The sequence below is a fragment of the Neophocaena asiaeorientalis genome, unplaced genomic scaffold, assembly GCF_003031525.2.
Source record: "Neophocaena asiaeorientalis asiaeorientalis breed wild unplaced genomic scaffold, Neophocaena_asiaeorientalis_V1.1 scaffold133, whole genome shotgun sequence".
In the NCBI taxonomy this organism is placed as follows: Eukaryota; Metazoa; Chordata; class Mammalia; order Artiodactyla; family Phocoenidae; genus Neophocaena; species Neophocaena asiaeorientalis.
In genome coordinates this window covers 2,328,636-2,353,216 of record NW_020174429.1, presented here as the reverse complement: position 1 = coordinate 2,353,216, position 24,581 = coordinate 2,328,636, and the positions used below count along the sequence as shown (strand labels likewise).

The following is a 24,581-nucleotide window of genomic DNA, read 5'->3' as shown; positions in this document are numbered from 1 at the left end:
ATTGGGAAGAGAATTGGGTAACGAGTCAGAAAGCATGGATTCCCTCTTTCCCTGGACCTGCTACCAACCTTCACTTTGCTACCTTAGGGAAACTTCAGGGATTTGGACTAAACGACTGTGGCCTTTTTCATTAAGCAGTTTTGAGTCCGCTATCTGCTTAGTTTTGACACTGCCCTCAAGTCTAAGAGCCATCACCGAGACCTCAAAGAACCGACAGGGTCTGGTAGAACGTCATATTAGCAGACAGAGCCTGATCGGGCCCCACAAATAGGGTACTGAGAAAGTGACTGGAGGCCCAGAAGGCCTGCTGAGCACGGCGGGCCACGGAGCCTCAGCACAGCACCCATCTGCCTCTGCAGGGCTTCATGACTCAGAACACGGCGAAGCAGAATGAGCACTGTCTTAAGAATTTCGACCTCACTGAATACCGCCAGGTGCTGAGCGACCTTTCCATTCAGATCTACCAGCAGCTCATTAAAATCTCCGAGGGCCTGTTGCAGCCGATGATAGGTAAGCTGGCACGGGAGATCTCCTGCGCTCATCATGGGATCCGAAGTGAGGGTAAGCACTCCCTACATTTGGGGAACCGGGTATCTTAGGTGCGGCCTCCAGAAAGCCAGGACCTCCCCAGTGAAGGAAGCTGAGGAGATGTGTGCCATCTACTCAAAAGCGGTTATGAACTTTTCAACACCAGCCCGTCAAAGCATGTGATGCTTGGGTAGTGAGAGTATAGATCACTTTTCCTTTATCTCTTTTTCTGTAATATACTGTATTTTTTTTCCCAAAACAAACTAATTTCCATAAGTAATAAATATAAATTCAGAGAGTGTAAATGCATGTACAGTGAAAAGATATAATCCGCTTGCCCCTATATATACTTTATTCGTGGAAAAAGGAACGCATTAACTATGTTCATATAAATGAACACAGTAGTAAACGCTCACGCAATAAATATTTATTAAACATTCTGTCCAAAGCAGTACACTTGGGCACTTAACATGAAATCAGAGCAGTTATTTTTTAAGTCACGAGAAAAGTGTGACACGTATATGCATCACTCACTGTGCTCCTTAAAGGCTGTTGAGGAAATAGTCTCCTGGACCATGTAAGTAATTCTTTCCCCAGGTTCTTACAACACGAGTAGGTTACAAGTGAATTCCAAGTAGGACAGAGTCCTACATGCCATCCAGAAATATATCCCTTGGGATAAGATTCATTCCAAATCCTTCTTCCTGTCTGAGACTCTTACGAGGTGCCAGTTTATTCTCACCAGACAGGGAGAACTGGGGATGTTTCATGGCTCAGGTAAGATGATGGTTAACAGCATCAGTTCTGGAATCAGACATACCTGGGTTCAAATCCTGGCCCTGCCACTTCCTAGCAGGGTGACCTTGGGCAAGTTATTTAACCTCTTCATGCCTCAGTTTCCTCATTAGGAAATGGGTTGTTGGAAGATTAAAAGGAATACTGAATATAAAGTACCTGACCTGTAGTTAAGTGCTGGGCAGTAAGTGTGACGGACCAGCTCACCTAAGATTTACATGGTCGGTGGCTGATGGAGAAAAGCTATTTGAACACCTATAGGCTGATCTCAGGGTCCAGGCCCAGGTCAGTGGCTGGGCCATGACTACACCCAAGTTGCTCCATTTTGGTCTCTCAGCACAGAAGCCAGAACAGAATTAAGTCGGTACGTGCCTTTTACCTCTGTCCCATCACCAATAAATTTACGCGAAAATGTGGTCCACAGGTTTAGTCCAAGATTTCTATGTGGAAGTCCTATTCTGTGTAGAAATCAACAGGTTAGAAATTCCATGCCAAATGCATGTCGACCTTGTTCACCTCTGGGTGGGATCACTGCCAAAGCCCTGAGTACTGTGTGATCTCAGTGACCCGAAAACAGATCTTCCTTGGGAACACGCAGCTTCTCTAATCATGCTTTTCTTTCAGTGTCTGCCATGTTGGAGAACGAGAGCATTCAGGGTCTGTCTGGGGTGAAGCCCACGGGCTACCGGAAGCGTACCTCCAGCCTGGCGGATGGAGATAACTCCTACTGCCTGGAAGCCATCATCCGCCAGATGAATTCCTTCCACACAGTCATGTGCGACCAGGGCCTGGACCCCGAGATCATCCTGCAGGTGTTCAAACAGCTCTTCTACATGATCAACGCGGTGACTCTCAACAACCTGCTTCTGAGGAAGGACGTCTGCTCCTGGAGCACAGGCATGCAGCTCAGGTACGAGAGGCGCCTTGGCCTGGCACACACCAGCCCCAGTCGGGCACGGGACACTCGTCCCTGAAACTGAAATCCAAATGCAACTGATTGTCCTTGTCACAGTCGGTATGTGACTCAGATCCATCACCTTTTTATTGGTTGGTGAAATTCATCACACACTGAGATGGTGACCCGGTAAACAAATTAGTTCAGAGCTTAAACACATTTACATACTTTAATATAAAGATTGTAAACATGAGGTGGATAGGTCAGAGAGAAAAATTAATGACTTAAGAGGCATGAAGGCTCACAGAGAAGTACAAACGTGTTTGCGAATGTTAAATGTTAAGTTTTAATTCAATATAGTTAATGCCTTTTTTCCTCATTAACTTAGTACAGACACTTTAGGTACTTCGTCTTGGCTTGATTTTAAGCACCCACTCTTACACAAAAAGTTATCGAGCGCCAGGTACTTTTCACGCTTTTGCCCATGTGGGACAATTAAGATGAAGAGAATGGTAACATTAATGGCAGCTGGCCTGCAAAATAAACACAAGAGGTGAGCTCTTCCCAGTGAAGTAGGAGGCCAGGTTTAACAGAGCTCACTTTTCCTGTGTCTAAGGTACAATATAAGTCAGCTGGAGGAGTGGCTTCGGGGAAGAAACCTACACCAGAGGGAAGTTGCTGAGACCATGGAACCTCTGATCCAAGCAGCCCAGCTCCTGCAGTTAAAGAAGAAAAGCCCCGAAGATGCAGAGGCCATCTGTTCCCTGTGCACCGCCCTCAGCACCCAGCAGGTGTGGTCACTGTCAGCCGAGGGCCTCAGAGCAAGCCCAGCTTCCATTTCAAGTCTGTTCCTGCCGGTGGTTGTTTCTTAGTGTGGCACTCCTGGCCCTTTCTGCTCCCAATGATACAGTCCTGAAGGTCCAGAGGATGGGATGTTCCTGGATGAACCAAAGGCTACTTCGGTCTATGAAACAAGATGCCACGGTTTCCCAGTAACTCTCTGGTGTCTCTTGCTTACGTAGAAAGATAAGGTAGTCAACCCACAAACGTCAAGCTTAGGCACACACTCTTTTAAACGCTTACAGTGAATTCTGGAATGTCTCTCACCTAGAAACTTAAGCATCCAGCATTTGGCATTAAATTGTTTTCTTTACAGCTATGATTCCATTATGGTCCTGTTTTCACTTAGCATCCGTTTACATTATTTTAAATAAAGTCAGTGAGAATCTAGCTAGAGGCATTTAAATGTTCCTTTCCTTTTCCGCTCAAAATTATATTTGTACTAGGACTCGGTTGCAGAGATATTACCAGTCTGTAAAAAGATAAATCTTGTCCACACACAGGTGACCTTGCCCTCCGTCATGAATGTGCCTATTTAGAAATGGGCCCGCCACAAGGTGGTAGTGCAAAATGAGACCAGCATGAGGAAATCAGATTTTCCAAATTAAATCATGCACCTTCTCCCTGCCCAGCACCTAAAGGACAGCAAAATCCAAACTCAGCATTGCAAAGTAAACATACATTTCCTTACCTCCTCCACTAACTACTAAGATATGAGATCTCAAACTCTTAGGAAAACTGCTTCCTTCTACAAGTGTACTGAAAGTTTTGAAACTTTTTAAAATGTTGCTTTCACAAGGTTACTCCTAGACTGCAACTGGCTTCACTCTGCCCCTGGGCTGGCTACTTCCCCCAGACAGTTGGTAGCAGACAGAGGATTAGCTTCCACTTAGACAGGAGTAAAATCTGTTCCTTCGTAAGTGATTTTGGGGATGGGGGGAGGTAGGAAGGCTTTGTTAAGACCTTTGTCATATAAGGTAAGATACCCAGGACTCTTTAAATGAAACCTTTAAGTTACTCGTGGATGAGAGGCTGAGTGCTTCAGGCAGCAGGTTCCTCAAATCCTCATTACTTTATAAGCCATGGAGCGTAGAGGGCAGGGTGGGCAGGTATACGGGAGAGAGGAATGGGGTAAGAGCTCAGATCTTCCAGGCAGAGCTTCTGGACTCAGTTTACTAAATGTAGACCCCTAAACATCAGGCCAGCTGTATCTAAACTGTGGATCTTGCCTAAAGAGAAGTGTCCTCCTGTGCCAAGGTCCTATGTTCTTTAAAATTCAAAAGTTGTCTTATGTTCACTTAGCTCTGTGCTAAACTTTTGTTTTTATTCCAACAGATTGTCAAAATTTTGAACCTTTATACTCCCCTGAATGAATTTGAAGAACGGGTAACCGTGGCCTTTATACGAACAATCCAGGTGAGTTTTAAAATATTAATCAATTTTATAAAGTCCTAGTGTAAAACAAATAAAAGAATTGGTAGTTTAGATTTTAACCTTGCTTCTCTTTATTAATGAAATAACGTTACATTCTAGAAGACCTTACATTTTTAGGTGTTCTCTTTAGGTAAATATGAGCCACACCACCCATGAATAACTTATCATATACGCACAGAAGACTGAACTTCAGTCATCTCTGCCTCTCAGATCTTAGACATTGTCTAAGTAGTTCATTTGCCACTAGCACGTTACTAAACTGTAGCACAAAATGAAATTAACAAAGTAAGCGGAATATCAACCCTACCCACAAATGGAACTAAGAAATACTCTTTTCAGAAAACAACTTGAGCTCTTAAATCTTGACTCTTAAGGCTTACAATATTTGCCCTTAGGAATATGCTTGAAAGAAAACATTTCAGGGAAATGATTATTTAAATCTGTCTTAAGAGTATGGGAATTTTTACATAAAGATGAGCTGCCTGGGCTTCCCTGGTGTCACAGTGGTTGAGAATCTGCCTGCTAATGCAGGGGATATGGGTTCGAGCCCTGGTCTGGGAAGATCCCACATGCCGCGGAGCAACTAGGCCCGTGAGCCACAACTACTGAGCCTGCGCGTCTGGAGCCTTTGCTCCGCAACAAGAGAGGCCGCAATAGTGAGAGGCCCGCGTGCCGCGATGAAGAGTGGCCCCCGCTTGCCACAATTAGAGAAAGCCCTCGCACAGAAACGAAGACCCAGCAGAGCCAAAAATAAATAAATAAATAAATAAGAAGACCCCCAAGATCACTCTTTCAAAAAGAAAAAAAGATGAGCTACCTAAGCTGAGCCCTAGGTGATCTGGGCTGAGTGCCTAACCTTTGTGGGCGCTGTAGCGGACAGCATGTAAATGATGAGTCCCATCAAGATTACTCAAAAAACGAGGAGCATTTCTCCCATTAGTATATGTGGGTAACATTTTGAGGAGACCTAATACTTTCTCAAACTTTTAAACAACCTCTTTAGCCTGTGAAGTAATTGTCAATATGAAACAAGGATAAAATGAAATGGGGAAAAGTAATCAGAGGAAGAGGCAGGAAAAGAATAAATTAACTTGAGCGTCATGTATACATAGAGAATAGAGGCTGAAGATCAAGGGAGGGTGTTCTCTTAAAGGCAGTGGGGGAAATGCAGTGGTTTATTGAAGATTGGGGTCACAGAGAAGCAGGCAGAGCCACCAACACAGATACTGTATAGTCAGCTGCTGAAAGGACTAATGACAGAAGCCATTGAGTTCTCTGACCTGCTGCTGTCTTTATGGAGAGTTGAGGATTTACACAAAGCAAAGTGCAGATTTAGAAAGTCTTTTCTGTCTTTAAATATCTGAAACATACATTAGAGGGAGAGCTGTAACTGCTTATAAATTGGCACTGTTTACAGAAGAGTTCAGGCCAAAGGTCAAAGAATATGAGCCACGTCAGACTTGGGTTTGAATTAAGGAAGTAGGAAAAAGACAATGGAAGTTGGTCAGATATTCTCTGGAGACATGTACAGTCAGATTCTGAGTCTTCCTTAGCAGTCAATTCCCATGTCCAGCAATTCTTTCAAAAAATGGTTTTTTGGTTTGGTTTGGTTTGGTTTTTCTTTCTAGAGTTTTATGTTCTGTTTCTCCCTAGACAGTGCTCAGAGGAAAGGCTCGGACAATCCATGCCATCCTCCTGTACTTGAACCTTATGTAGGATAAATACAAGTTGTTTATTAAAGCAAACTTGGGTGGTGAGGACAGAATATGCTGACCTATAAGAATGTAAATTTAAGGGGATTGTTAAACACACCAAAGGATTCCCACCAGCAATGCATGAGGTATATACATACACAGGAATATCAGTCTTGTATTTTTGTATGTTGAACCACCCTTGCATTCTGGGGATAACTCCAAATTGGTCATGTATATGTTTGTTAAGTCTAACTGGTTTATAGTGGTGTTCTTTGGCCTCTGTTTGCTGTTGATCTTCCATATGGTTGTTCTATCCATTATTGAAAATGGGGTATTGAAGTGTCCAACTATTATTACAGAACTGTTTCTCCCTTTAATTCTGTCCATTCTTGTTTCATGTATTTTGAGCTCTGTTGCTAGGTGCATGTATATTTGTAACTCTTATATATTCTGGATAGATTGAGCCTTTTACAGATATATAATGTCCTCCTTTGTCTTTTGTAAACTTTTTTAATTGAAAGTATATTTTGTATGACAGTAATATAGCCATTTCAGCTCTTTTCTGATTATTTGGAATGTCTTTTATCAAACTTTTACTTTCAAACTTTTTGTGTGTCTAAACTATCTCTTGTAGATAGCATGTAGATGGATCATGTTTTTTCAATCCATTCTGCCAATCTCTGCCTTTTAATTGCCTTTAAATTTACATTTAAAGTATTACTGATAAAGGATTTACTTCTGCCATTTAGCTACTTGTTTCCTGGATGTCTTAATATGTTTTGTGTTTTTCAATTCTTCCATCACTGCCTTTTTGTGTGTTTATTTCTTGTAGCGAGTGTATCATTTTGATTCCCTACTTTCCTTTTCTGTATATTTTTTAGTTATTTTCTTAGTGGTTACTGTGGTGATCACTATTCACATCTTCAACTTATAACGACCTAGTTTAAATAATACCAACTTAGTTTCAGTAGTACACAAATACTCTGCTGCTATACATCTCCATCCCTCTGCCTTTATATTGTTATTGTCACAGATCACATCTGTTATACATGTGTACCCATTAACAGAGATTTATAATTATTTTCTGCATTTGTATAAATCATACAAGAAAAGGTGCTACAAACCAAAAGTATAATGCTGGCTTTTACATTTACCTATGTTGTTAGCTTTACCAGTGTTCTTTATTTCTTCTTACGGCTTTGAGCTACTGTCTAATGTTCTTTTATTTCAGCCTAAGGACTTTCTTTAGTTACTGGTAACCAGATCCTTCTGCTTTTGTTTATCTGGAAATGACTTAGTTGTCCCTCAGTACCTGTGGGGGATTGGTTCTAGAACCTCCATGGGTACCAAAACGTGTGGATGCTCAAGTCATTTATATAAAATGACATAGTATTTGCATGTAAACTATGCACATCCTCTGTACACTTTAAATCATCTCTAGATTACTTATAGTACCTAATACAATGTAAATGCTATGTAAATAGTTGGCAGCATGTATCAAATCCAAGTTTTACTTTGGGGAACTTCCTGCAATTTTTTAAGAATTTATTTATTTATTTATTATTTTTGCTGTGTTGGGTCTTCGTTTCTGTGCAAGGGCTTTCTCTAGTTGTGGTGAGCAGGGGCCACTCTTCATCGCGGCACGCGGGCCTCTCACTGTCGCGGCCTCTCATTGCGGAGCACAAGCTCCAGACGCACAGGCTCAGTAGTTGTGGCTCACGGGCCTAGTTGCTCCGCGGCATGTGGGATCTTCCCAGACCAGGGCTTGAACCCGTGTACCCTGCATTGGCAGGCAGATTCTCAACCACTGTGCCACCAGGGAAGCCCTGCAATTTTTAAAAATATTTTTGATCCATGGTTGGTTGAATCTACAAATGCAGAACCCATGGATACAGAGGGCTGACTGTAATTCTTCAACGTTGAAAGATAGTTTTGCCAGATATAGAATTCTTGGTTGACAGAAAGAAGAAATTTCAGGACTTCAAATATATCACCCCTGCCTTCTGGCTTCCATGGTTTCTGATAAGAAAGCCACTTTTACTCTTATTGAGGATACCTTATTATGTGATAAGTCACTTCTCTCTTGCTGCTCTCAGGATTCTTTCTTTGTCATTGGGGTTTGAAATTTTGACTATAATGTGTCTCAGTGTGAATCTCTTTGAGCTTTTTCTGCTTGGAGTTTGTTGAGCTTCTTGGAGATATATAGAGAGAAAAATGTATCTTTCATCAGATTTGGGAATCCAGCCACTATTTCTTCCAGTAGTTTGCTGTCCCTTTCTTTCTGGGACTCTTATGATGTATATGTTGGTACACTTTATGGTGTCCCACAGGTCCCTCAGGCTCTGTTCACTTTTATTCACCCTTTTTTCTGTCCACTTCTCAAACTGAAGAATTTCAATTGCTTTATCTTCAGTTTCACTGGTCATTTCTTCTGCCTGCTCAAGTCTGCTGTTAGACCCCTTTAGTGAACTAAATGAAAATTTTCATTTTAGTTATTATACTTTTCCTATATCTGGCTCCAAATAAAGGGAAAAGGAGATGGGCTCTATCCCTTTAAATCTTGCAATTGATGCTGCTGGAGGGAGGCACTGCATCCCAAGAGAGCCAAAATCAAGGCAGGCATCTGTGCCAGTCCTTCAGGGAACTGCCAGACCAACCAAAGTGCACAACCCCAGATTTTTGAAAGACAAGATCTCACTGCCTACCCTGGCACCAGCCAGCTGCTCCAGGACTGTGGGTTACTATCCCTACAGCTGCAGTGGAGCTGGAGAATGGGGGATGGTAGCTGATGCACACTGATCTCTTAGCAGAGATGAGCAGGCTCTCCCTTCATCAGGCACTCTCCTGGTTGTTGTAAGTGTCCAACCAGGTTACAGGGTTACAAGATAGTTGATGCCAGTTGCTTTTTTCTAGCTCGGTGGTTGCTTCAGTGGAGGGACTGACCCCTAGAGGTGCCTGCTCTGTCATTTTGTGTGATGTCAGTCTCCCCATTCCTTTTTACAGATGAGGAAACTGAGGCAGAGAGAGGTTCAGGAACTCACCCAGGGTGGTGCCAGGATTAGAGCTCAGGTTATCTGCCTCCAGAGCCCATGGCCTTAACCACTTCACCATACTGCCTCGCCATATGATTTGCACCTGAACTATATTTTTCTATTCTCCCTTAGATGGAAAATTTTTAAAGAATGCTAGAATTGGGAGAGGAGTTAAAGTCATGATCTCCAACAAGCCTAAACCAGATCTTCGCTCCTTGCTAAATACCTCAGGGAGAGGGAGACCACATTCTCCTGAAGTCCTACCCAGTTATCGTAACAGGAATATTCCTGTGATTCATTTTTGTGAGTTCACCAAAACTGGCTATTTTTAGGCAGAGGAAATATTTTACGTCATCTTATTCTTCCCCACAGGCACAACTACAAGAGCGGAATGACCCTCAGCACCTGCTGTTAGACTTCAAGCACATGTTTCCCGTTTTGTTCCCATTTAATCCATCTTCTCTGACCATGGACTCAATCCACATTCCAGCGTGTCTCAACCTGGAGTTCCTCAGTGAAGTCTGAAAATGCATGTGCCAGAGCTCGATTGCCAGTGCGAGCAAGAAGGAAGTATACAGTCCAGTAAAGTGAATTTAAGGATCTGTTAAATCTATAAAAGTAGATCAAATCAGAGGTTGAGAACCTGTGCAGAGTGGACTATACAGAATAAGACACATCTGTTATTTTATTTTGTACCTACTGCTCAGAATAAAAACACTTGAAATATGGAAGATTTTTTTAAAGTATGATTTCGGTCTAAACAAATATACATCATGATCTACAGCCACCAAGCAGTCCCCATGGGCCATATAAAAGATGCCAGTCTATAAAATGGAAACTGCCTAGTTTTGATCTTTGCACATAGCTGGAGAATACCCAAAGTAAAATGATATTAAACATATGTAAGTCACATAAACTGCCTTCAGAGGACTTTTAACAAATAATGGTACTAATAACCATGACACTGTCATATAGTGAGTGACATTTCCCCCCATCAACAAACCGTAGGTGTGGATGGGTTTATGGGGAGATGTTTTGAGGACAAATATACAGACCTGGGCCTTCTGAGAAGTTTCCCAAAGATATTTTTTAATGCCTGGTGATGCAGAGACAATGGTGTAATCGACCTCCAGACTAAACAGTTTGATTATTGGTTTCTGAAATAAAATTAGAAGATTCAGTCCCTAACGTACTCAAACCCACTTGTGTAGTCATGAATTTATGGAAGAATTACGCTAAAAATGCTGCAGTCCCAAACGAAAAATGTGAGCAAACAGAAAGATATTCTTTACGTTTCCGATGCTAATCCATGCACTTCCTGAGTCAACAAAACTTTCACAAAAATCTGTGTAAGCTAAATGTTAGAAAAGAATAACAAGTCTTATTTACAGATTAAAAACCAAACAAGTCAGTATAAAAGCCTTTAATCCCTTATTGCCATGATACCTCCAAAAAGAACATTACATAATGCGCTAGTAATTCCAGATAACTAAAAGAGTAAGGAAAACAAACTTCATCTTGAGGATCAGACTATTTGAGAAGCCTTTTTTAAAAATCAGTTCAGGTATTATTAAATTATTATCCAAAACTTTTGGGTGTTTGTGGGTGTGTGTGTTCTTTTTAAAGGGAGAGAAGCTTATGTCAAATTTCCCTTTTCAGGTTATTTTCAACACTTTTCAAATTTACCACAAAAGACTGTAAATATCTCTGCTTTGAAATAAGGATTTAAAGAACTTTCAATGATAATATTACAATGAATTTTACAATGAATTGTAAAGAATAAAGAATATTCAATGGGTTTATGGGGAGATTTAAAGAATATTCAATGATAATATTACAATGAATTTATTTGTTTGCTACTTTTATAATTTTTTGTCTCTGCTAAAGCAAGCATTCAATTAGAAAATCCTACATGTTGTTTACAGTCTTCTACTATTTTTTTCATATTTCTGGTAGATAACAGTATGCTGCTCCCATGACAGGAACAGATGGTGTTTGCAAATCATAGAAGAGCCTCTATGTTGCATCAAGAAGAAAAAATTTCTCCACAAAGTACAAGTAGAGCCCCCATACCCTGCCACCTTCTCTTACTCAGCCTCTCAGCTTAAAAGGCTCTTAGAAACACAACACACTCTGAGCCCTAAACAATCCTGTGCGTGGAGCTCTCCTGGCCCGCCGGGCAGGACGAGGCACAGCCCCTGGGCGAAGACCGCTGCCCAGCACGTCCCAACCCAAGTCGTCGGCATGATCCCCTCGACCTCCACGTTGCACGTCCCAGCTTCTCTTAGGTGTCCACGCAGAGCTGTGTCTTTCCCTCCCTTCCCAGCTAGAGTTACATGATATGACATCCCTGACCACACCCTTCAACAACCCACATGCTGACTAGCTTTGGAAGGCCAGTCTAAACCAGTTGAGTCCGTGGCTGCCTCTTTTTAACGTTGTTTATTATGTGTAACTTGCTTTTTACTGCACTTTAGTTTCAAACTTGGCTTCATGTAAGGCCTGTTCTTAATCTTCGAGAACCAAAAATGCCTTGTTAGAGTGCTACGGAGTGTAAAAAGCAGTGATTCCATAAATGCAACGGCTTCCTGTCCTACGTGCTGTCTTACACCCTCATTCTCTCCATCCCTCTGGGTTACTCCCTCTGCTGTCACTGGTTAATCACTGGGTGCCAAGGACTCACTGAATCAAAGCTTGGCACGTAGAATAAATGGGGTGGGGGAACCTTGTGAATAGTCCTCTACTTAGCCTAAGAAATGCAGGTTTAGTTCTCCTCTTCCGAAGGTAAAGGTATTTCACTGGAGCTGTACTTGATCTATATAAACTTAAAAAACAAGTACTCTTTTATAGACACCAGGAATAAAGGAATACAGTAATCAGTTACTTAATGTTTAGATCTGCCCTATTTAATGTAACACTTGGCGACTGGAAGAAGCATCTTTAATATGTTAGCATTTTTCTTCTTTGCATTTTTTTTAAAGTCAGTTCAATTCATTTTCCAACTTCATGAAATCAATAATGACTTAATTTAAATAACTTAATTCAACGTAAAGTTTTGAATTCTAAACCAAATATCTGTCTTTATATTTTAATAAATTTAGTTAACACTTTTCTCACTATGTGCCTTTAGCAGTTACTAAGGTAGCTGACATCACTTCTCTGAAATAAGTGTTTCTGTGGGAAGAATTTTCATGTTCAACATAACGTCCTGGTGGTGTTTTGATCTGTCTTTTGAAACATGAGAAGCATTTTAAAGATTACTTAAGAATCAAATACTTAGATTAAACAATTTGTATTTTAAGTATTATATGGGACCTATCTGTCTACCTAGAGTAATGTGTGTTCGTTGCTGAGGCTGACAGCATATCACCTACATGCATATCACCTACATTCTCCCTGTGCCATCACAGCTGCAGTTAGACTTATGGTACCCAGCAAGCAGATCAGACCCAACGGAAAATAGGCTTTTCCCCCCTTTTTATGAAGCATATCAATACGACCTTCTTCCCTTTCCTGTACTAAATTTTAAAGCTTTTGTGAAAACAAAACAGACAAAACGAGGAACTTGGAAAACTTAAAAAATTTAACACTGCTACCATCAGTTCATCAAATATTTACTTAGAGCTTCACTTAATGCATTAAGATTATAGTAACAAATACATTAGAATCCATTTCTTTTACATACAGTAAATTTGTTTTCATTCATTCTAAGGCACCAAGGGCATCCTAATTGAAGCACTTGTATAATGCCAAGTGACTAAACAGTTACTAAAATATGACAGCATGGGGCAGGACACTGTAGATTTTCCTCATAGTATATTTCTCTGCAGTTTCTCAAATTATTTGCTGCATGACCCAAATAGCCATAATTCACTTTTTGTACACATCGGTACCATAGAGAATTTGGGAGTGTAGAAAATTAGAGGTTGATGCCAATGCCATAGGACTTTTTCTTATTATAAAGGTCATTAGATACTCAAGATTGTTTTTCCTAAAAAAATTTCTAATTTTAATAAAGGGGGTCAATCAAAAATGAATTTAAACTACTTTCTAAAGTGATACAGTATCAGAATAATCCAGATTTGACTATAACATTTTGCTCCCAACTGATGTTTGGATGAAGGACTTCTTCACTGAAGGGGATCCCATCATATTCATGGGTGAATCTAACAATGGAGAAGAAATACTACTAATAAAAATATTTTTCCACTTTGACCAAATCTGTAAACTACACCTTTGTTTATAAAAATTGCTTGTATTAGTTACTGTAATATTCAGCTGTGAATAAACATTTGTGGAAATAAATACTTTTGAAAAAAGTGGTGTGACAAATCTAAATGAAATTTAAAACTCTGTAACTACACATTGGCTGAAAAGTTCATTTTTAATGCTTAAGAAACTATTCAGGGGCCTATATTCAAAGATGCTTCATGATCATTTAAACCAGGGTTTGGCAAACTACAGCCTGCAAATTGGGGTAGAGAGAGACTTTCCCTATAAAATAAGACTTACTGAGCTACACAATTCAAACAAGGCAGTTTTGGTGTAGTGGATCAATGGAATAGGACAGAGAGCCCAGAGATAGACTCATATGTCTAGGGGTGGCATTACAAATCAGTGGGGAAGATTGGCTGAAAAGTTCATTTTTAATGCTTAAGAAACTATTCAGGGGCCTATATTCAAAGATGCTTCATGATCATTTAAACCAGGGTTTGGCAAACTACAGCCTGCAAATTGGGGTAGAGAGAGACTTTCCCTATAAAATAAGACTTACTGAGCTACACAATTCAAACAAGGCAGTTTTGGTGTAGTGGATCAATGGAATAGGACAGGGAGCCCAGAGACAGACTCATATGTATAACTCTGTAAATGGTAGGGGTGGCATTACAAATCAGTGGGGAAGATATTTACAAGATCTGTATGGAGGATCTTATAAGTGAAAAACATTAACATTTAAAAATTGGAGAAATATATTTCACAGATAAGAAGACTCCATACCACAAAAATGTCAATTGTCCCCAAGTTGGTCTGCAGATTAAAATCCATCTCAGTACAGTTTTTTGGGGTGAAAATTGACAAGCTAATTCTAAAATTTATATGGAAGAGCAGAGGCCCAAGGATAAGGAAGAGGCTCCTCGAGACAAAGCGGGAAAGCTTTCCCTAATACGTACCAGGACTTACTATAAAACTTCAGTAATTCTGATGAGAGAAACTGGCACAGAGATAGAAAATTTGACCATTGGAGCAGAACAGAGAGCCTAGAAGCTGAACATTTGTATGGAAACGTTGGTAGACTGTTTATTACCTAGAGGAGCACACACAAAAATCACCTGGAAATCTTTTTAAGAATTCACATAACCAACCTCACCCAAATGTACAGGGTAAGACATCTCCAGGGAAGGTGCCCTTAAACGCCCATCATTAGGGAACCCTATTGAAATATTTCATGATACAGAAATGTGTTCACAACATACTGATCAGCTGAAAAGTTACCTCTGGAACCCAACTTCCAACTTAAGGATGGACAAACTTCTGGGTGGCTGGTGGAAGAATAACCTCTCTTCAGGAAAGCCTCCACCTCATTCCCAGAGAGGTGAGCGCCTATCTTCAGGAGCTCAACAGGAAAACTGTGTGCCAAGAGCCAAATTTCAGACAGCATACACTTATGTAGTAACAGTAGCGAAAGAACAAAGCAGCCGACATCTGGGTCCTGGTCTGACACTTAGAGGTAGGTCTGGGTGGTGGCAGAAGCTGGCCTGGTGCTCCCAGCTAGGCCCCGGTGATCTCCTTCTGCACACAATCTTACAAAACCACATCAGACAAGCTCACTCTGACTAATGAAGGGAAACAACACAAGACTGCGTCACAGTTTTGTCTAAACACAGACACAAGATCTCTGTGCAAACCACACGATACCAAACACCCCTCTCCTGGCTAATGGGTGACTGCAGCTTCTTCACCAGTTGCAGCTTTAGTCTAGCTCTAATCTTCCCTCCTTCTAGATAGGATCATGCTGAAATAGCTAATCAAAGACTTGACCCTACTTCTGAATAGCACCCAATCCAGAGTGAACCTCTGCATCTCTGGACTCCCCAAATCACCTAACCAAAGCCCAACGTCCAACACCCTCTCACTGAGCTGCCCCTCACTTCCCTAAGGTGTGCCCGTGATGTGCAGACTTGCTGTTGCAACAGCGTTAAACCCAGCCTGTTCACAGACAGGTGTGTGCCAGGAGGCGTTTGGCTGAAGGGCATCAACACAGTGTTGTCCCCTTCCACCAAAATTAGCATTTTGCAGGGTAAACTTAGAACCAAGGAGGTACTGTTACTGAACCCAACTTGGGTCCGCTCGCCTGCACACAGTAAAGGCAATCTACCAACACGGGGCCGTGGAGAAGGAAAGTGCAGCGTACTGCAGGGCTAAGCGAGGTGCATGGGTGGCTAATGCTCAAATAACCTGAACCCCAGATGGATTTCAGGGAAAGGCTTTGAAAGACAGGGTGAGGCAGAGGGTCTCAGGGTACCTGATCCGCTCCTAGACATTCTTCTGACTGGTTGGCGGTGAGGTAGTCAGGAGTCAACATCACCAACCTTCTGGTTCCAGCTGGTATGGGGTCTATGTGCTTGTGGGCAGCACGAAGTTAACTTCTCCCACCTGGTGGCAGTTTCAGTATCTGCAAAACAGCTCAAAGGACTTGGCTCAGAATATTATCTATAGCCCTTGAGGAGGAACTAAAGGTCCTTGACTTTGTTTAATGGCTAAACTGTTATTATTTTTGTCTTGACTGTTTTCTTTTGTTTCTGCATTTTCTCATTCTCCGATTAAGTTTGCTCTTTGGAACTCAGGGAAGGCCTAGGGGGTTAAAGTTTTTCTACCAACAAGAGGCAGGTGGAGGATGTGGGGGGGGGGGGAGGGGGCGGGCCTGTCCAGGGAAGGACCAATAGGGGCCTGCATGGTTACACCTCAGGTTATACAGGTTATGGCAGGTACCTTGGAGATACTGCCAGTTTGGTTGCAGACCACTGCAATAAAGTGAATATCACAATAAAGTGAGTAACATGCATTTGTTGGTTTCCCAGTGCATATAAAAGTTATGTTTCCACTATACTGCAGTATGCAATAGCATTATGTCTAAAAAAACAATGTACATATCTTAGTCTAAAAATACTTTATTGCTCAAAAATGCTAACCACCATCTGAACCTTCAAGTCTTAATCCTTTTGCTGGTGGAGGGTCTTGCCTCGATGTTGATGGCTACTGACTGATCAGCGTGGTAGTTGCTGAACGTTGGGTGGCTGCAGCAATTCTGATTGACATCTATTGCATTTGTTGGTTTCCCAGTGCATATAAAAGTTATGTTTCCACTATACTGCAGTATGCAATAGCATTATGTCTAAAAAAACAATGTACATATCTTAATCTAAAAATACTTTATTGCTCAAAAATGCTAACCATCATCTGAACCTTCAAGTCTTAATCCTTTTGCTGGTGGAGGGTCTTGCCTCGATGTTGATGGCTACTGACTGATCAGCGTGGTAGTTGCTGAACGTTGGGTGGCTGCAGCAATTCTGATTGACATCTATACACTAATATGTATAAAATAGAGAACTAATAAGAATGTGCTGTATAAAAATAAATAAAATTAAAGAAAAAAAAAAGTCAGCAATGAAGTTGCCACATCTATTGACTCTTCCTTTCATGAACGATTTCTCGTAGCATGCAATGATGTTTGATAGCATTTTACCCACAGTAGGACATCTTTCAAAATTAGAGTTAATCTTCTCAAATCACTATGTATGGCAGCTATAGCCTTACAAAATGTATATCTTAAACAATAAGACTTGAAAGTCAAAATGACTCCCTGACCCATGGGCCACACAATGGATGTTGTATTAGCAGGCATGAAAACAACATAAATCTCATTGTACCTCTCCATCAGAGCTCTTGGGTGACCAGGTGCTTTGTCAATGAGCAGTCATATTTTGAAAGCAATCTTTTCTTCTGAGCAGGAGATCTCAACAATGGGCTTAAAATATTCAGAAAACCATGTGGTAAACAGATGTGCTGTAATCCAGGCTTGTTGTTCCATTTATAGAGCACAGGCAAAGTAGATTTAGCATAATTCTTAAGGATCCTAAGATTTTCAGAAAGGTAAGTGAGGGTTGGCTTCAACTTCAAGTCACCAGCTCCATTAGCCCCTAACAAGATAGTCAGCCTGTCCTTCGAAGCTTTGAAGTCAGGCACTGACTTCTCCTCTCTGGCTATGAAAGTCCTAGATGGCATCCTCTTCCAATAGACAGCTGTTTTGTCTGCACTGAAAATTTGTTTTTTAGTCTAACCACCCTCATTAATTATCTTAGCTAGATTCTGGATAACTTGCTGCAGCTACTACATCAGTACTTGCTGCTTCACCTGGCACTTTGATGTTACAGAGACAGCTTCTTTCCTTAAACCTCATGGACCAACCTCTGCTAGCTTCAAACTTTTCTTCTGCTGCTTCCTCACCTCTCTCAGCCTTCCCAGAACTGAAGAGAGTTAGGGCATTGCTCTGGACCAGGGTTTGGCTTAAGGGAATGTTGTGACGGGCTTGATCTTCTATCCAGACCATGAAAACTTCTGTATCAGCGATAGGCTGTTTTGCTTTCTTATTGTGTGTTCACTGGAGTACCACTTTCAATTTCCTTCAAGAACTTTTCCTTTTCATTCACAACTTCACTAAATGTTTGCAAAAGGCCTAGCTTTCAGCCTATCTAGGCTTTTCACATGCTTTCCTCACTAAGTTTCATCATTTCTAGCTTTTGATATAATGTGAAAGATGTGTGACTCTTCCTTTCACTTGAGCACTTAAAAGGCCACTGCAGGGTTATGAGTTGGCCTAATTGCAATACTGTTGTGTCTCAGGGAATAGGGAGACCTGAGGACAGGGAAAGGACAGGGAAACAGCCAGCCAGTGGAGCAGTCAGAACACACACAACATAATCGATTAAGTTTGCCATCTTATATGGGCACAGTTTGTGGCACCCCAAAACAATTACAGTAGTACCAGCAAAGATCACTGATCACAGATCACCATAACAAATATAATAATTGTGAAAAAATTTGAAATATTGTAAGAATTGCCAAAATGTGACGCAGAGACACAAAGTGAGCAAATGCTGTTGGAAAACTAGCACCAGTAGACTTGCTCCAAGCAGGGCTGCCACATACTCAATGAAAAACAAACCAAAACAAAATGCAATAAAGTGAAGCAGAATAAAATGAGGTATTCCTGTATTACTAAATGAAATTCTAAGGCTTGGTAAGGATATAGACACTGCAAATAACCTTCAAACAGGGAGAGGAACAAAGACAAATACACTGGACCCTTGAATGGGGGGTAGGAGAGCCCACCCTCCATACAGTCAAGAGTCTCTATATAATTTATAGACAGCCCTCCATATGGGAGGTTCCAACCAACCTCTGCTCATGCAGTACAATAGTATTTACTACTGAAAAAATTCTGCGTATAAATGAACCCGTGCAGCTCAAACTCATGCTGTTCAAGGGTCAACTGTATATATCCTTCACTTAGGTCTGTGACAACATCTTAAGCTATTTGGAACACACCTAGACCTGGGGTAAACTTAAAATAAGTTCGGTAAATCAGTGTCTGTATTATTTTCTGTCTACATTTCATTTCTGATGTTCTTGTTTGGCAACTCGAACTTTCTGTAGAGTAGGTATTTGTTATAAGGACAAAACTACATCCAAGGTAATAACTTCTTCTTAATTAACAAAATTTGAAGTTATCACCAAAGCAGTTAGATTAACAATGAGCACATACATAACTTGCCCAACTACTCAAGATTAGCAAACTCACCTGTCTCATTTATTCAAAGTCAAGGCCCTCTGTATCCTTGGGCTCTGTGTCCATGGATGCAATCAACTGCAAATCAAAAATATTTGAAAAAAATTTTTTTCCAGAAAGTTCCAAAAGCAAAACTTGAATTTTCCACGCACCAGCAACTATTTACATAGAATTTACATTGTATAAGGTACTATAACTAATCCAGAGATTGCTTAAAGGAGAATGTGTGTAGGTTATATCCAAATACCATGTCATTTTAGATAAGGGACTTGATTTTGGTATCCTCCTGTAACCATTCCCTAAGATACAGAGGGAAAACTCTACACATTTGTTAACATTGTCCTAGCCCCTACCAACTCCACCAATTTTCCCAGTTTCTGTTACTGAAACTTCTAAAGCCATTGCTGCATAAGCTACCATTAATTTTGAGTACTATAGGAAGTTTAAGCACAGGAAAATTATCCACAAAATGTAGAAGATAGGGTTGAGGCTGGTTATTTCTGAAATCCTAATGAAATCTTAACATTAGAATTTACAGATTTACAATAGATTCATTGATTTCCAGTCTTAACGCTGATCTACTCCTCTTTTTTTTTTTTCAAAAAAATAATTACAGAAAGAAATGATAACAGGGCATTTCTAAAAATACTGAGAGCTAAATGTCTTAGAATATTTACATCTCACGAGGGCCCATGTCTAGATTTTAAGAATTATAAAATAACTAATTTTGATATAGATATTTAGTGTTATACAATATATACTTGGTTATATATGGTTAAACATGAAAAGAACTAATTATAATTTATTTCCGGTAATTTTGCATCTTTATTGAAAGATACTTGTCCTCCCAATTTCTATTTTGAAAAGTTAAATAACTACTGAAGAGTTGTCAAAATAGAGCAATGAACAACCGTATTTAGGTTCCCTAATTGGTAATACTTTGCCGCATCTGCTATCTCTCTTTCTCTGCCAGTGTATTTGTATGCATTTTTTGAGTTATTTGGTAATTAGTTGCAGCATCATGACTCTTCACCTCTAAATATTTCAGTGTGTACCTCCTAAGAACAAAGGACAATCTCTGCCATATCTACAATATAATTAACATAATCAGGAAAAGTAATGTCAATGCTACCGTCTCATGCAATTTATAGAAAGTTCCCCCAACTGTCCCAATTCTGATCTTTAGAGTTGTTGTTTTTAAATCCAGTTTCCAATTAAAGATCCTATGTTACATTCAAATGTCACATATCTCCTCTAATCTAATACTATTCCTGGCCTGTTTTGTTTTTCACAACATTGACATTTTTTTAAGAGTTCAGGTCAGTTATTTTGCAGAATGTCCCTCAATCTGGATTTGTCTGATTGTTTCCTTATGATTAGATTCAAGTCAGACTTTTTTTGGAGAAATCCTACATAAGTGAGGTTGTGTCCTCAGTGTATCCAGAGGGTGCATGATGTCAGTTTGTCCCATTACTGGTAATGTTAAGCTTGGTCACTTGGTCATGGTAATACAAGATTTCTCTAGTGTATGGATAACTTTTCCTCTTCATGATACTTTGAGATTATGTAAATATCTTTACATAGATTTACATGTTTTTAATATATGTAAAACTTTTACCCAATGGTTTTCAAAATCCATCCATTTTCATGACATTTTTAATTACAAAAATCTTAGGAAATTTGGAAAGACTTGCTGCTGGTGATCTGTAAGGTATTGAGTGGGAAACCGTGATACTTAGAGTGATGGTATCTTAACTTTTCTTAATAAATATATGGGGGGCAAATTGAATAGAACCTGACTTTTTCTCTTATTGAAGAACGCTAATACCCTTATCAATAGTTCTACAGACCAGATGCAATTACTCTGCATTTGGACTATTAGAAAGTTTTAATGGAAAAACCCATAACTTTTAAAGATCTGTTTATTTCCTCCGCCACTGTATCTCACAGATAATTCACTGCACATGCTTTCTGATTTTTATTTTCTTCATTGCAAAACACACATTTGACTGGCTTAAGTTTACTGAGTGTCAGCTTGAGATAAAATGTGTTGGTTTTGGCTCACCTAATGAATTCCATTTTGGTTTCAATTTTATTATGTTACTAGCTTTCAAACATAAATCAAGTTCTAATGCTCTAATGGTACCAGCTCTGTACCATCCTTGGAAGAATTAAGAAAATAATCATTCAAATCATTTTCTGTAGGAGCCGTGGTTGAGAAAGGCTGAGCATCTAGTAGTGACACGTTGCCTCACTTCTCCACCTACCTGAAACCACACTTAACCTCATACCCCTAGATCCTTCCCCTGCCAAAAAAGCAAATAAATCTTCTAATCCAAGCCACCATATGCAAGTATGTTACTTTTACCAAGGTTTCAACTACTTTATTTCTTCCACCGAGGAAGATTAACTTAACATTCACCTCCTTTCCTGTTTTCTATAACATATACCTTAGTTAATGATACCTGTCTCTTTTTCTACCTCCGCTTCTACGTTCCACATGCCATAAGCCCTGGACAAACAACATGGGCCTTGGGCTTCTGAGAATCAAGAGTTCAAACCTATAACTCAGCAAATCTAGATTTGAGGCCTTGGCAAATTCTTTGGTCTCTCTGGGTCTAAGCTTCCTCATTTATAAAATGAGAAAGAAAAAACTCTTACCTATTTCATGGGGTTGCAGAATGTTCCTTAATTTGGGTTTGTCTGTTATATGAATTGTATGTTATTCAGTTTTATATAACAATTATCATATTGCCTGAGTATATGAATTATAAACAGCATACGTAAGTGCCTGGTGCATGGTGGGCACACAGTGCTCATAGATGGTAGCTTTTATCTTTCTATGCTCTTTGCTCATCATCCAGAATATGAAGGTGAAAAAAAATCATCAGGTATGTGGGAAGCTTTGATTTATTCAAAGTCCAAATTCCACTGACTATATACACTTCTTGTGGAAAAAGGAGCATACATATTTTTTAAAGTCAATAGCCTCAGAATTCATGTATTGAATTGACGACTGTCAATTTCCTGGATTTGCTCAAATCAAAGCAACAGAAGAAAGAAAAGGAATAAACCAGAGGGTCAAATCACAATAGATGGTGAGTAAAAGGGAACAGTAGATAACTGGGAGAACAAATGGGAAATGAAGGAATTTTCTGTAATGATGGACATGTTCTAAATTATATTTTGAAAGCTGAGAGTAGTCTAGGTTAAAAGAGTATATGCACTTGTGAAACTCATCCAATTTAAGATTTGTACATTTGACCCCATGGAGATTTTGCCTTAAAAGAATTGTAAACAAATACTGACCTCCTAACATGAGTCATAGTATTTCTGGGTGAAGTGTACTAAGATCTGCATTTAAAAATAAAATAAAATAAAAAAAGATGGTTTGATGGAAGAACAGATGGAGGGACGTGATACAGCAAATATGGCAAAATGTTAACAACTGTAGAATACAGGTGGTGAATATATGGGTGTTCACTGTAGAAGTCTTTCCACTTTCCTGTATGTTCAAAAGTTTTCATAATGAAAACTTTGGACTATAAAACAAACAAATAGGGACTTCCCTGGTGATGCAGTGGTTAAGAATCCGCCTGCCAATGCAGAGGACATGGGTTCGAGCCCTGGTCCAGGAAGATCCCACATGCTGCGAAGCAACTAAGCCCATGCGCCACAACTACTGAGCCTGTGCTCTAGAGCCCGCAAGCCACAACTACTGAGCCCGCGAACCACAACTACTGAGCCCGCACGCCACAACTACTGAAGCCCACGCTCCTAGAGCCCATGCTCCGCAACAAGAGAAGCCACCACAGTGAGAAGCCCGCGCACCGCGACGAAGTGTAGCCCCTGCTCGCCGCAACTAGAGAAAGCCTGCACGCAGCAACGAAGACCCAACGCAGACAAAAATAGATTAATAAAATTAAACAAACAAACACAATGTGAGAGGGCCACAAAGGCATTTGAAAAGCAGGATTCTAGGGCAAGCATCGCCTGACAGCTCACAGAACACCTCAGTGCCTCCTACCACCCCTTCCCAACTGTGTGGTCCCAGCACAGGTTGGAAAAGAATTTCCAGACACAAGGCAGAATGTGAGGAAGATAGAGTTTATTAAAGAGAAGGGTCGCTGCAAGAACAGCTGGCCGACTTCCTGGAAGCCAGGGAAAGCCGACCCTGAGCGTGGGTTCCTTCTCTGGTTTGTTTGTTTGTTTGTTTTAACATCTTCATTGGAGTATAACTGCTTTGCAATGGTGTGTTAGTTTCTGCTTTATAACAAAGTGAATCAGTTATACATATACATATATCCCCATATCCCCTCCCTCTTGCGTCTCCGTCCCTCCCACCCTCCCTATCCCACCCCTCTAGGTGGTCACAAAGCAGCGAGCTGATCCGAGCCAGCATCCCACTACTGGGCATATACCCTGCTTGTCTGTTTTTATAGCCAGAGAACAAAGGGACTGCTGAGTCACCCGCTGATTGGGTAGGATCTGCATGTTTCCAGTGGGATGAATACCTTTCTGTATATGGTATGGAAAAGGAGCAAGGCATGCTGCTTGGGAAAGCTCAGAGATGTTGCAATGGTTGCTGCATGACAGAGTCATTAAGGGTCTGGTAACTCTGTTCCGGCGATGTTGGCCCTTTTAGTTTATCTTGTTCATTGTCCTTGGAGCACACCACACCGACCACGCGAATCAAGCCCGAGGCAGCCTGGCCAGCCTCCGAGCCCTGGCGCTGGGGATCTATCTGCCCCTTCTCTGCCCGGGTCGCTTCCTGCTCGCCCGGTCTCAGTCCGTTCTCAGCACACACTCATCACCTGGTTCCCAGAACTCAGATTGCGCAGTGGTCACGTCATCATCGACCAGGGCTCACAGTTACAGCGGCAGAGGCATCCCTAACCTCCCTCATCCGTAGCCTAACCGGCTCACCCTAATCTCCCAGCCCCCGGTTCCCTGGCCCCATTTCGCCTGACAAGTTTTCATAATCCTCTCAAGCTCCGCCAGCGGCGCCGCCAGCCATGGGGCCCGATCATATAAGGAAAATACAGCGGCTTCATCCGGAGCTGCATGGTGGACCCGGGGGCGCCCCTGCCCTACGCCACTCGCTACACTCCACGCCCGCCAACCTCCCCGGGCCTGTCCCCCTCGCCTGCCCCGCAGTCTAGGCCTCTGCCCCTGGTCTGCGCAGCCGCTCTCCCCAGCCTGCGGGAGTCGCTCAGCCAATCCCCTCCCGCCGTCTTCCGAGCCTCCCCCACTCGACTTCCGGTCCGCAGGCAGCGCCCGGCCGCACCCCACCTACTTCAAAGCAGTTCAACATTTTCGGCCGCCTGGTCATACGTTTAAGAAAATTCAGGAGTGGGGGTGAAGAGGCACGTTAATTACCTGTTGGGGTAGCGGGGCGTAGATAGGATGGACAGGGTAGAGTCAAATCATTCTCTTGACAAGAGAGACAAAGTCTTTAAAAACAGCGATATGAGGAAAAAAATCCGCTTGCGAGGAACGTTCTCTTGTCCAAGGGC

At 41.2% G+C, this 24,581-nt stretch overlaps 1 protein-coding gene, 1 long non-coding RNA gene and 2 other non-coding genes across 5 annotated transcripts in view; 1 reads left to right on the top strand and 3 right to left on the bottom strand.

The window, feature by feature from the left end:
* MYO5B (myosin VB) overlaps positions 1-9,949 on the top strand; it is a 373,495-nt gene extending 363,546 nt beyond the window's left edge. Inside the window, exons 35-39 of the mRNA XM_024756795.1 lie at positions 360-510; positions 1,948-2,233; positions 2,835-3,009; positions 4,394-4,474; positions 9,591-9,949. Coding sequence (XP_024612563.1) covers positions 360-510; positions 1,948-2,233; positions 2,835-3,009; positions 4,394-4,474; positions 9,591-9,743 — 846 coding nt within the window. The 3' untranslated portion in view covers positions 9,744-9,949. The remainder of the gene's footprint in view (positions 1-359; positions 511-1,947; positions 2,234-2,834; positions 3,010-4,393; positions 4,475-9,590) is intronic.
* Positions 3,089-24,581, bottom strand: LOC112407473 (uncharacterized). 2 transcript variants are annotated; one of them, XR_003004754.1, is made up of 5 exons: positions 24,445-24,581; positions 19,078-19,143; positions 14,712-15,891; positions 10,274-13,384; positions 9,751-9,828 (listed from the first exon to the last, which is right to left on the bottom strand). It is a non-coding gene; the product is annotated as an uncharacterized LOC112407473 (long non-coding RNA). The 2 variants fall into 2 exon arrangements; XR_003004753.1 differs by lacking the exons at positions 9,751-9,828; positions 10,274-13,384 and adding an exon at positions 3,089-3,693 and having other exon boundaries at positions 15,742-15,891.
* Positions 23,846-23,927, bottom strand: LOC112407503 (small Cajal body-specific RNA 18). The gene has a single exon (XR_003004760.1).
* On the bottom strand, positions 24,005-24,145 carry LOC112407505 (small Cajal body-specific RNA 17). Its single transcript, XR_003004762.1, has one exon.